At 57.4% G+C, this 12,294-nt stretch overlaps 1 protein-coding gene across 1 annotated transcript in view; it reads left to right on the plus strand.

The window, feature by feature from the left end:
- The window catches only part of LOC111157705 (tubulin tyrosine ligase like 8), a 48,533-nt gene extending 38,238 nt beyond the window's left edge, over positions 1-10,295 (plus strand). Inside the window, exon 13 of the mRNA XM_022519340.1 lies at positions 10,141-10,295. Within this exon, the coding sequence (XP_022375048.1) occupies positions 10,141-10,295 (155 nt within the window). The remainder of the gene's footprint in view (positions 1-10,140) is intronic.
- The last annotated feature ends 1,999 nt before the right edge of the window (positions 10,296-12,294 follow it).

Below are 12,294 nucleotides of genomic sequence, written 5' to 3' on the forward strand. Positions count from 1 at the left end.
TGACTGCATAGTATTCCATTGTATATATGAACCACATCTTCTTTATCCATTCATCTGTTGTTGGACATATAGGTTCTTTCCATGGTTTGGCTATTATGGACATTGTTTCTATAAATATTGGGGTGCGCGTGTCCCTTTGGAGCACTACGTTTGTATCTTTAGGATAAATACTCAGTAGTGTAATTCCTGGGTCATAGGGTGGCTCTATTTTCAACTGTTTGAGGAACCTCCATGCTGTTTTCCAGATGGGCTGCACCAGCTTGCATTCCTATCAACAGTGTAGGAGAGTTCCCCTTTCTCTGCATCCTCGCCGACACCTGTCATTTTCTGACTTGTTAATTTTAGCCATTCTGACTGTTGTGAGGTGGGATCTCATTGTGGTTTTGATTTGTATTTCCCTGATGCCGTAACCTCATTGTTTCTAATAATTTGGATGTATATTCTTCTGAATTTTCTATGTGAGTAATTGCATGTCATGTGCAGATAGCTTCACGTCTTCCATTGCAATCTTGTTGTCTGTAATTTCTTTGTCTTGTCATGTTGTATTGGTGAAACCCTCCTATAAAGTGTTGGGTATTATTGTTGAATACCTGATTTAAAATGAATTTTTTAAAAAAGATTTTATTTAATTGAGAGAGAGAGAGAGAGAGAGAGAGAGAGAAAGCACAAGTAGGCAGAGTGGCAGGAGAAACAGGTTCCCCACTGAGCAGGGATCCCGATGTGGGGCTCAATCCCAGGACCCCGAGCTCACAACCTGAGCCAAAGGCAGGTGCTCAAAGAGAATGGTTTTAACATTTCCTCACTTATATTGACATTTTTCTAGGTCTTCGTAAAGTTATAGATATGATATAAATATAGATATAAATGTATGGACACTCTAGCATGTTAAAGAAGTTTGTTTCTAATTATTACCAATAATTTGTATTGTATGTAGTGAATTTTCTCAAAAAAACCTTTTTTTTTGCATCTAGAGGTTATCATAAGCTTTTTCTCCTTAGTACTATTAAAGTGGTGAATAACATCAATTGGTTTTTTATTTTGTTTTTGTTTTTTTTAATTTATTTATTTGGTGGAGAGAGACAAAGGGAGAGAAGGAACACAAGAGGGGGAAGTGGGAGAGAAGCAGGGAGCCCGATGCGGGGCTGAATCCCAAGACCCTGAGATCATGACCTGAGCTGAAGGCAGACGCCCAACGACTGAGCCACCAGGCGCCCCCAATGGGTTTTTTAACTTGCTTTGATGTTAGGTTTGATACATGGCTTGCTTTTGTTTCTTACACGTTGTTGAAATGCATTCCCAGCTGTAATTTATTCATCCTGCTATTTATAGACATTTATATTTTTTCTAGGTCCAAGACTATTACAAATAGTGCTGCTATGAATGCTCTTGAATTTGGTGAAATGCATACACTGGGGGCGCCTGGGTGGCTCAGTCAGTTGGGCATCTGACTCTTGATTTCAGCTCAGGAAATGGTCTTGGGGTCGTGGGATCAAACCCCGCATTGGGCTCCCCACTCAGCAGGGAGTCTGCTTGTCTCCCTCTCCTTCTGCCTCTCCCCACCCCACCTGGTTTTGCTCTCTCTCTCTCAAATAAGTCTTTAAAAAACAAACAAGCCAAAAAGCCCTGTGAACACCGTGCTGTGCTGAGTCACGCGTGCAGGTCTGGCAGACGGCCCCGAGGGGCTGCCCGGAGGGACGGTACCTGGTGCGGCCAGCACGATGTGGGCATTCTAGCTGCTCCCTACTCTTGCCAACACTAGCTACTCCCTTCCTTTTTGCTTTGGCCACTCTGGCAGCGAGCAGTGGCCTCACATAGCGCTCTGGTCTGCATTTCCCTGATGACTAAGGAAGTTCAGCTCCTTCGTTGATGGTCCATTTGGACACACTCTCATGGAAGTTCCAGTTTTTGCATTTGGACAATTTCTTTTTCTTGGCCTAGTCTTGTTGGCTTATAGGGGTTCTCTAGATATTCTGGATTCAAGTCCCTTGGCAAGTAAATCTATTAAAAATTTCTCTTGGGGCACCTGTCTGGCTCAGTCTGTGACGCACGGGACACTTGATCTCAAGGTTTAGGTTCAAGCCCCATGTTGGGGGTAGGGATTGCTTAAGGAAAATGAAATCTTAAAAATATATGTGTACATACAATATGATATTTCTTATCTCATTCTTTGGTTTGCCTTTCATTCTCTTCATAACATCTTTAATGCACATGAACTATTAATTTCAGTATATTCTGGTACTGATTTTTCTTTTATGATTAGCACCTTTTGTTTTCTGTTTGAGAAATCTTTGCCTAGCCCAAAGTCGTAAAAATAGTCACTTCTGGGGGCACCTGGGTGACTCAGTCTGCTAAGCCTCTGCCATCAGCTCGGGTCGCAATCCCGGGATGCTGGGATCAAGCCCCGCATCGTGCTCCCTGCTCAGTCCGGAGTCTGCTTCTCCCTCTGCCCCTCTCCCACCACCCAAACTCGTGTGTGCTCTCTTTCTCTTGAATAAATAAATAAAATCTTAAAAAAAAACCCAGTCACTTCAGTCTTCGTCCGACAGTTGTATTGGTACACCCTTCACATTCGATCCGTAGTCCATCTGGGATTGCGTGTGCTGTGAAGCGCGGGGTCAGGAATCACTATCTTTTCAGTATGGGTACTCAGCCAGTGGTACGGGTCTTAAAGACAGTGTTCGCCACTGTACTGACCTTCCTCCTAAACCACGTGACTGTATGTTGTTCTGTGTCTGGACTCTACTCTGTTCCAACTGTCTATCTGCCTGTCTGTCTGAGCCAGGCTACTGCGGGACTAAAGCTACATCACAGAGGCACTTTTCTCCCCAGTGGTGTTCGCTCAGCAAGCATTTGTTCCTCCCATATCTTCAGATCAGCGGCAGCAGTGCTGGGTTTAGCTAGGGAAGGTGTAACGGGGCTCCAGGCTGCGGGCTGGGTTCACATCTGCTCCATGTGTCTCCACCTTCTGGGACCCGTGGCTTCCTGGGGTGTCGTCCTCGCATGGCAGACGGTATAAATGAGAGAGCAAGCCAGACCATGCGAGCACAGGGAAGCTTCCACTCACGCCACATCTGCACGCATGGCACTGGCCAAACTCAGGTCAGTGGGCGAGGAAGGATACTTCGCTACCAGGAGGAGGAGGAGAGGAATACGTCTGGAACAATAACCAAATACACGACAGTCCAATCTCTCGGTCCCCAGGACTCACTCACCTCCTGTCATCAAGATATGTTCCTGCCCTCTGCTCCAGAAGTCTCCCGATTGTGACATCAGGCTCCAGTCCCAGATCTCACGGCTCTACTCGGCTCTGGATTCTACATCAGGCCTCTTCATCTGGATAATTGTGAGTCAGAAAGACAAGTCCAGTTGGGGATTAACCTGGCCTGTGGCTGTTTCATGGGTGCTAGCGGAAGACACGAGACGCCTAGACCAGAGACCAAGGACGTTATTACTCATGGCCCAGCACGAGCATCAGCACACCTGTGACAGTCCCAGGAAGAGGAGATGCCACGGACCAGTGCGTGTCACTGCTGAGGAGCGCTGATTTGGGGAGTCCTCTGCTTTAATCGCAAGCAGTGAGCAACCCTGCTCTTGACCTGAAGGGAGACACTCACTCTCTCATCCCTCAGGACTGCTCCCTGCACACATGACCCTGACACACGGCCCCGGTGAAGGGTAGTCAGAGCCTTGCACTCTTGGCACACCCAACAAAATGTGTAGGGTGCTCAAAAGACCCACGGAAGACCGTCTCTTCCAACAGTCCACCTGCCAGTCCTGCTCGGCCTCTGCCGGGTTTCGACCGGTGAGTATCCCCTCTACCGGCCGTTCCAATTCATGTGGCCAGCGGAGGGTGACACCGAAGCCATTCAATTTGTCTGGTACATGTTTGTTTAGGGCTACCTTCCTCAGCCCCAAGTAGCAGAAAGAAGCCAGCCTGCAGCTGTCCCCCCGCTGTGCCCCCTCCGTGCCCAGGCCTAGGCGTGCTCCAAGTCCCAGGGGGCCCGGGCCACTCGGATTTCCGGCAGCCGGGATACGGTCCACCGCAGTCCAGTCCTCGTGAAGACCCACGCAGCTGAGCTTGGATTGACCTCTGATCTTCAATGTCCTTGCCGATGTAGGGTGGAACAGATGGGCTGAAGGGCATCCCCGACCCCCACCCCCGCCGGAGACGGTTTCCGTGGTCCACTCAGCCTGCCCGTCCCATGCGAACTTGCTTCTCCTGAGCCACTCGAGGAGCGTGGCTGAGATCTGCATCCTGGCGGCCGCACCCACAGCCTGCGGGTAGAGGTGGGAGACCCAGGGGCCGGCCAGACCCAGTCAGCGGCTCCTTGACCGCACCGCGGTGCCGCGCGCCAGGTCTGCGAAGCAGAGAGCACCGCAGCCCCTGTCCTGCACCTCCGGGCCCCACAAGCTCCCCCGAGAGGCACAGTCCTGTCCTCCATCCATAGCCACAGGACGGGCTCTTGCCCTCCATCGTCCCTTCCTCCCATCTGGAACATTCGTCTCAAGGGCCGGGGCCGCTGGAGGTGGACAGTAACCCTGTTTCGGTGCTCCAGGACCCTTGCCATCCCCACAGGGGAGTGCAGGTGGGAGAGCTGGGATGAAGTGTGAACCCCGTGGGCCGCCGTCAGGCCTCGCTGCCGGCAGAAGGGTGCATGGCCCAGGGGCTGCCCATGGGGAGAGAGAAGCTCCATGCCCAGCCAAGAGGACATGACCACTTTCCCCCGAGGGAGGTGGGGGAGCAGAACACAGTCCCAGCACTGGACAGTGCCACAGGGATGGCAGGAAGCCCGGATGCCACTGAGCACCCCAGCCATCAGCCCATTGCCGGTTGCCGAGATGACAAAAGGCGCGCGACCGCAGATGGGACCGCGCGGGTCAGCAAACGGCAGCCTGCGGCCTGCTGCTCTGTGGCCTGAGAGCTGAGAATGGGCCTTACTTTTTTAAAGGGTTATAAGAAACCGCAGCAGAGAGTATGTGACAGACGTCCCTCTGTCCCTGTCCCAGAAGGTTTGCCACCCCTCCATGGATGGTGCCTGAGACCCCGCAGTCTGTCCTGCAGCTGCCCTGCCGGCCCCCCCTTCGGATCAGGCGGATTTCCTGCCTCCTGAGTCCCCACGACTTGGCTCTGCTCCCGCAGGTCTCCAGGCAGGGCGCGACCGGTCCCTACCACCCACCAGCTGTTCTGCAGCCCAGGCCACCTGCCACTCCAAGGACGCCGCTCCGGGGACCGCCGCGTGCGCAGGAGCCCAGACTGCGCAGTCGCCCCGTGTGGCAAACGGCTCCCGGCCCCGGAGCTTCAGCCAACATTTCCCAGTCATGGGACTGCACGACCGGGCCAGTTCAGCCCAGACGAGCCGCACTTGCTTCCAGGCTACCGGCTGGGGTTGGGCCAGCTCCCTGTGACCCTCCTCCTTGGGCCAGTGGCTGCCCAGCCTGAGTTTGTCCAAGTCAGCCCGCCAACCCCGCCTGCGCGCCCGGAGCCTCAGCGCCGCGTCCGGGGCCGACAGCAGGTGCCCAGCGGACGGGAGGCGCGCTCCGCACCGGCAGGCAGCTCCCGGCCTGCGCTCGCACACGCATTCCAGGACCCACCTGTCGACTTCGAAGGCAGGAGGGAAGGAGGGAAGGAGGGAAAGCTGGCTGGGACTTTGACGGGGATCACCTTGAAGGGGCAGACCAGTTTGGGGAGAATTGACACCTTTTGTATTCGTGTCTTTCAAACCATGATCATGATCTTCTCCATTTAATTAAAGCTCAACCGCTTCTTGGTGTTCTGTGGTTTTTCAGAGTTGGGGTCTGGTGCATCTTTCATTAGAAATCCTCCCTTTAGGCTGTTGGTAGCTTTTTTTTTTTTTTTTAAAGATTTTATTTATTTATTTGACAGAGAGAGACAGCGAGAGAGGGCACACAAGCAGGGGTAGAGGGGGAGGGACAAACAGGCTCCGCGCTGAGCAGGGAGCCCGATGCGGGGCTCGATCCCAGGACCCCGGGATCATGACCTGAGCCGAAGGCAGAGGCTCACTGACGGAGCCCCCGGGCGCCCCGAGAGTGTCTCGTTTCGCACTATATTCTTAAGGCACAGCTTACGCGCACAGTGAGGACAGACCTTGAGCGCACACGGCTCCGTGTGCGAGGCCCACTCCCCCTCCCCCAGATGAGCACAGCTGACCTTGCTCACTGCAGAGGTCGTCGGAGACAGCACCGCCCCACTTAGATCGCCACACGCGCTCCGTGCCTGGCCTCTTCCAAACCGCAGGCCCCGGTGGCACGTTCACTTTCCGGGCAGAGGTGGCTGTGCGAGGGACTGAGGACGGAGGGCTGGGTCGCTTCCCGTTTGGAGTGATGGCCGAGTCTCTTGATGGCCCCGTGCCAGCGTGTGTGGACGCGTGCATCGGTCCCTCCGGAGTGGACACGGACTGGACTAGCCTTCAGGCCCTGCAGATGCTGCTGATGCTTCCGTTTCGCTGTGGAAGGAACGGGCAGTTTTCCAGGGCAGGGTCCGCGCGGGCGTCGCACAGCCTCCCTGCACGCGATCCGGTGAGATCGTGCTTTTAGCCCCTCCGGCAGGTTTGCAGTGGCGTCCCGCTGTGACTTTAGTCCGTGTTCCCCGGATGGCAGGTAAGGCCGAGCGCTCTGCCTTGCGTTTATTGGCTATATTTTCACAAAGTGCCTGTTTCTGGCCTTTGCCCATTTTTAAACTAGGTCATTTGTGTTTCTGTTACTTATTTGCTGGTTTTTTTTATATGCTATGCATTTATGTGTCAGCTGCGTGCACTGGGAATGTTTTCTCTGAGTCCGCGCTTGCCTTCTACCTTTCTTGGTGATGCCCTCTGAGAGGCAGACATATGTCACGAAGCCTGAGCGGTCAGCTTCCCCTCCTGTGACTAGTGCTTGGTCTGCTTCTGTGAAATAGCTTGGTCTGCACCTAAGTCACGAGGGCGTCCTCTGGTGGCTCCTTCTAGAAGCTCCGTGGTTGTGGCCTTCACCTTCCGGTCTGTGATGCATCCTGAGTTCGTTTTCGCTTGTGCTGTGAAGGGGTCAAGGACTGTGTGGTTTTCACAGTGATAACCAACAGCCCCAACACCATCGCGTGGCTTTGGCACCTCATCAGAAACAGACTCTCCAGAATGAACTCTGGAGTCCCTCCTCTGGCCCAGTTCTGTTCACCTGTCCCTTAACCAGCATCACGCTTGCGCAGGGCCTCAGGATCACAGTCCGGAGGGAAGCGGGGAGTGCGATCCCTAAGTTCCCCAGCACTTCCCGCCCAGCGTTGCCTCAGCTGCTCTCTGTCTTTTGAATTTTCCTATAAATTTTGCCATCAGCTTGTACATTTCTACAAGAAAGACCTGGTGGGATTCTGACTGGGCCCACGCCGCGTCCACGGACCATTTCAGGGAGAATTGGCGGCTGGGATACGGAGACTTTGATATCTGGGGGTGATGGACTCAACATTAATTTGGGTGTTCTTTGGTTTTCCTCTGCAATATTTTAACATACACAGTTTGAATCAAACGTATTCATACGTATTTGATGTTTTTGGCACGTTTATAAATGCATTTTTATAAATTTTGATACCTTAGGTGATTTTTTTTATCCTTTTTTTTTGGTGAGAACGTACGGAGTCTGCTCCCCGGCAGACCTCAGCTCTTCCGTCCGGTGTCGCCAGCTGCACCCTTTATATCACATCCTCTGACCTCACTCGCCTTCAGGCTCCACACGTGGATGTTTGACCAGCCTCCCCTGTCTCCCCTGCTCCTGGCCCCTGGTAGCCACTTTCTATTCTGTTTCTATGAGTTTGACTTTTTTTTCTTTTCAGATTCCACTCGTGTTACACGTGGTGCTCTAACTTTTGTTTTCCAGTCGTGTGTGCTGACATAGAATATTCCATTGGTTTTCGTACATTGATCCTCCAGCCCTACTTCTTGGTTCCAGCAGTTTCCAATGCCTTCGGATTTTCTACATAATCACATCACCCCTTTCTGCTCTTTATGTCTTTGTTTCTCATTCCTGCGCGATTGCACTGGCTGGAGGCTCCAGGAGGGACAGGGGCTGGCACCGTCCGTGGCGTCAGCGGGAGAATTTCCACTCTTACCACGTGGAGGCAGTTTGCTCGCTCGCTTGTGTGCTGAGAATGGTTTTCTTTTCTTCCTCCTTTCCTCCTTCCTCCCGCTCTCCTCCCTCCTTTCCTCGCTCTTTCCTCCCTCCTTCCCTCCTCCTCTCCCTCCTTCCTCCTTCCTTCCCTCCCTCCTCCTTTCCTCCCTTTGGCAGTGGTGGGCAAAGAGCTACTGTTCTGGGCCCATCGGCCTGCGTGTCCCCGACCGGTGCCCAGTGCATGCCTGACGTAAGGTACAGGCCCTGGTGTGTCCTGTGGGGCAGGCTTGTCCTAGCCCCCTCAGGGAGGCCTTGTTCCTGGGCTCCGGTTCAACATCTGCCTCAGGCTCCGGGAAGCTATGGGCTGCTTTGCATAGGTGCTGGGTCGCCCCACTTCCGTCCGCCCCACCCAGCACCTGGAGGAGTGACTCAGCCCAGGCTGTCGGTAGTGAGTGGCTCTGACAGGCATCGTGTCCCAGCCCGTGCTGCTCCTGGGGGCTGGGCGGTTGCTGGCTGGGGAATGCCCTGGCCCCGGGGCCGGGACAGCCTGGGCTGCAGGTGGCTGGGCTTCTGGGCCACCCGCAGCCTCGGGACTGACTCACAGGCCCCGCATAGCAGGGAGGGGAGGAGCCTGGCCAAGGTTTCAGATCTGTGGACAGATCTGCCTGTCTGTCCTGTCCCTGACTGCCCCTCCGCAAAAGGGCCTCCCTCACCCTGGGGTGTCAGGGGAACTGTGCGAGAACTCTCCCAGAGCAGCAGCTTCAGCACACCGCACGGCCTCTCCAGGTGGCTGGCCTGCTCACCCTTGCTTGTCCCAGCCACAGTGGTACACTCACCCAACAAGGCCACCACCTCCTGGGCCAGCAGACTGGTGTCCTGAGGGGCCGGTGCAGAGAGCAGCCTGCCTGGGAGGGGATGGCCCCCAGCCTGGGGGTGCAGAACAGCCTGGCCCTGAGGCCAGGGCTTACCCGTCAGTCCTGACGTTCCAGTCCCCATCGGAGCCCCTCCAGCCATGGGCCTGCCTGGGGCTCGGGGTCCTGATCCAGCCCACACCTGGATGCTACCCGGCCCTCTTGACATCCAGCTCTGTGCCCACGGCCCATCTTGGTCCCAGCCCGGAGGGGACAGGGCCTCAGCTCCAGGGGTCTGAGCACAGGCACACAGGGCAGCAGGACCTAGCGTCTTCCGGGCACAGCCTATGGCGAGGAGGGGTGTGGATCAAGAAGAGCTGGAGGAAGGGGCCCCTATTCCGGCGCCAGTGGGAGGGCCCGGGGAAGGGGCAGGATGGGGGCCATAGGTTGGGGTCCTGCAGTCCTCTCCATGCCCACGTGGCTCTAGAGCCCCCTCCCTCTGCGGGTCTGAGGGCACCCTTCTCCCTGGACGCCTAAGCAGGGCTGAGGGACAGTCCGGGGGAGCTGGGTGGGTGCCAGTTGGCCCTGCTCCTGAGGGTGACGCCCAGACTGGCTATGGGAAGAGGCTCGTGGCTGGTAACGGGGCAACAGGCTCCAAGGAGGCTGACTGCGCCTGTAGTTTCCTGCCGCAAGCCCTCTGCTTCCTTCCTAGGGGTGGAGGGCCAGGGCGTGGACCACTCACCTAGCCCACCTGGCTAGGACCGCCCACGCCCTCGGGGAGGGAGAGGGCTGTAGGGGCAGGTGAGCGGGGCAAAGGCGACCTCCCCTTTCCCCGCAGCCTTCACCCCCCCCACCCCCGACACGATGCCCCTGGACACCACCTGTTGGGCTTGAGTGTGGGTCTGGGGTTTTCTGAGGGCTGGGGAAAGAAGAGGGGGTTGTCGTGGGAGCGGGTGGGCTTGCGAGTCAGCTGGGACCAGACTTCCAGCTAGACGCTGGCCTTGCCTGGGGTGGCCGTGAGGTAGGCTGCCTTAGGGAGCAGTGTCAGGAACCGTTGAGTATGGCCAGGGCGTGGTCCCAGGGCAACAGGTCTCAGCGCCCAGGGCCCAGCTCTGGGATGGTGGGGGCGTGGCCGCGGCGGGAGGGCGCGGCCGCGGCGGGTGGACGCGGGCTCAGGGCTCCTCTCTCTCTCCCCAAGGGCAGCTCAGGGAACCCCCAGCGCCCTGCCTGGTGTGTGGCTCTCTGCCGCCCGCCCGGCCCTGCAAGCGCTGCCGCTCCTTCCGCGCCTCGGTCCTGCAGGGCGCCTCCTTCGTGCCCCTGGGCGGCGGGGGCGGCGGGGCAGGGACCCCGTGACACCAAGGACCTGCACACCGAGGACCAGGACGGGACAGACTAGCCTTAGAACGTGGCTAGTTTCTTTGGAAACTTCGCATAATGAGAGTCCTTGTATACAGAGCTATTTTAGCGAAACTGTGCAACTTCAGCATGGTATTTCTTCTGGAGCCCCCGCCCCAACCCGGGGCCAGCACCCCACATCCATACACCCATGTACCCCAAACTCACGCCCCATGTCCTCCCGCAGCACCCCTCCCTCACCGGAGGAGGACGCCCCTCGTGGGCTGATGAGCATGAGAAGCCCCCGCTCCAGAGCCCCTCCTTGCTAGCAGGCGCCCCTCCCAGGCTCGCAGCCCGAGGTCTCCCACAAGGCACTCAGTCACTCATTCATTCAACGAAAGTCTCATTTGCACCCAAGTGTCTCCTTCCAACCTGGGGCTGAGTGAGGGTGTGGGAGGGGGTGCCTGGGTCAGAATCCTCAGAGTCAACCCCAGTTGGGCTTCTGGGCCCTCTGGCCATCAGCGGGCTGCTCCGGCGGCAGAGATCCAGGGAGGGTGAGCCCCTGCAACCTCTCCGGGCTCAGGCTGGGGTGACCCAGCCCTCCAAGCCCACATGGAAGAGGAGGGGCTTGTGAGCAGTCGCCGCGGGCAGTTCTTTGTGGACCTCGGGAGGGTCCACAGCCCTCCCTTCCCAGATAAGTCCGGGGCCTGGAGGTGGGGAGGAACCTACCCCCCACCCTGGGCTGTTCCCCACCACGATGGCATGCGGCCGCACCTGCTGGCCACTTCTGGTCACCCGCGCCTCTTGGCGCCCGTGTCACCTTCACGGCGGCAGGCGTCTCGTCTGGCAGATAGGCCTGTCTTGGGGTGGCCACAGAGTGGGGACTCGGGTCCTGGGTGGCCACATGGCCTCCTTGCCCCAGGGAGAGCCTGTGCCCATGAGATCCCGTGGTACCGTGGCTCCCACCTGTCCCATGGTTACAAGCAGCTGTGTCCAGGCCTCAGAGCCTATGGAGCAAGGCCCGCATCTGGCCTGCATTGCCTGGGGCACGACGCTGTGTCCATGCAACGGGAGCCCCTTGGGGTGGCACACTTTCTTCTGACTCACCCCATCTGGCCGACCCAGAGGCCGAGTGTGCTGGAGGAGGGCTGGCCCAAGGACAGTGGGGGGTGGGCTTTCCCGGGGGAGGCCGGACCTGCAGGCCTGTGCTACTCAGCACATCAGGCTCTCTCCCTCCTGGGTGTGGTGGCCTCCCGAGCGCTGGGGAGGTGGGGGCTGGAGTTCCACCCCCACCGGCCCTGCCTCACCAGTCATGTGCGACAGGGTGCCCGGAGCCCAGCAGTGCCCCCAGAAGTCCCAGCCCACTCACGCTGTACACCAGGTGGGTTCAGGGCTGAGGCACTGGCCCAGGATGGAGGGAGACTGGGGGTGAGCTCTGGCGCCCAGGCCATGGCGGCAAGGGGGTGCAGACCATGGTTTGGGGCGATGTTGGGTGGCAGACCCTGTCCCATGGGGCAGAGGTTCCTTCAGGGCGCTGCCCGAGTTTGCTCCTGTCTCGGGCCTGAGTCCCTGTCAGGGAGCGCCTGGCTGTGTCTGCACTGAGGGCTGCCCCCCAGGACCGGCCTCCCTGCCGTGCCAGGCTGCGAATGACGCCACTCAGGGTCAGCTCCCTCCAACCGGAGGTGCCCTGTTGGGGTTCCAGGCAGATCCCCAGCCATGGGTCACTTTATGTGCCCCCCCACCCCGCCCATGGGAGGGTGCCCTCCCAGGGCCAGAGCTGCTCACACCGGCCCTGCAGGTGCAGGAAGGAGACCAGACACAGGGACTCTGGGCCCGCTCAGGGAGGGAGGACACAAAGGAGCTTCCGAGCTCCGTCTTCCAAGTCTGCTGCTCCGCACCATGCCGCTGAGACCGGAGCAGCCAGGGGGCCGGGAGCTGCTGCCTACACACGCGCAACACAGAAGGAATCAAACTCGAGGAAAGTGCGGAGTGATTCCCAAGCAGAAGTTGGGCCGCG

The sequence above is a fragment of the Enhydra lutris genome, unplaced genomic scaffold (genome assembly GCF_002288905.1).
Source record: "Enhydra lutris kenyoni isolate GAN:26980312 unplaced genomic scaffold, ASM228890v2 scaffoldscaffold55, whole genome shotgun sequence".
NCBI classification, from domain to species: domain Eukaryota; kingdom Metazoa; phylum Chordata; class Mammalia; order Carnivora; family Mustelidae; genus Enhydra; species Enhydra lutris.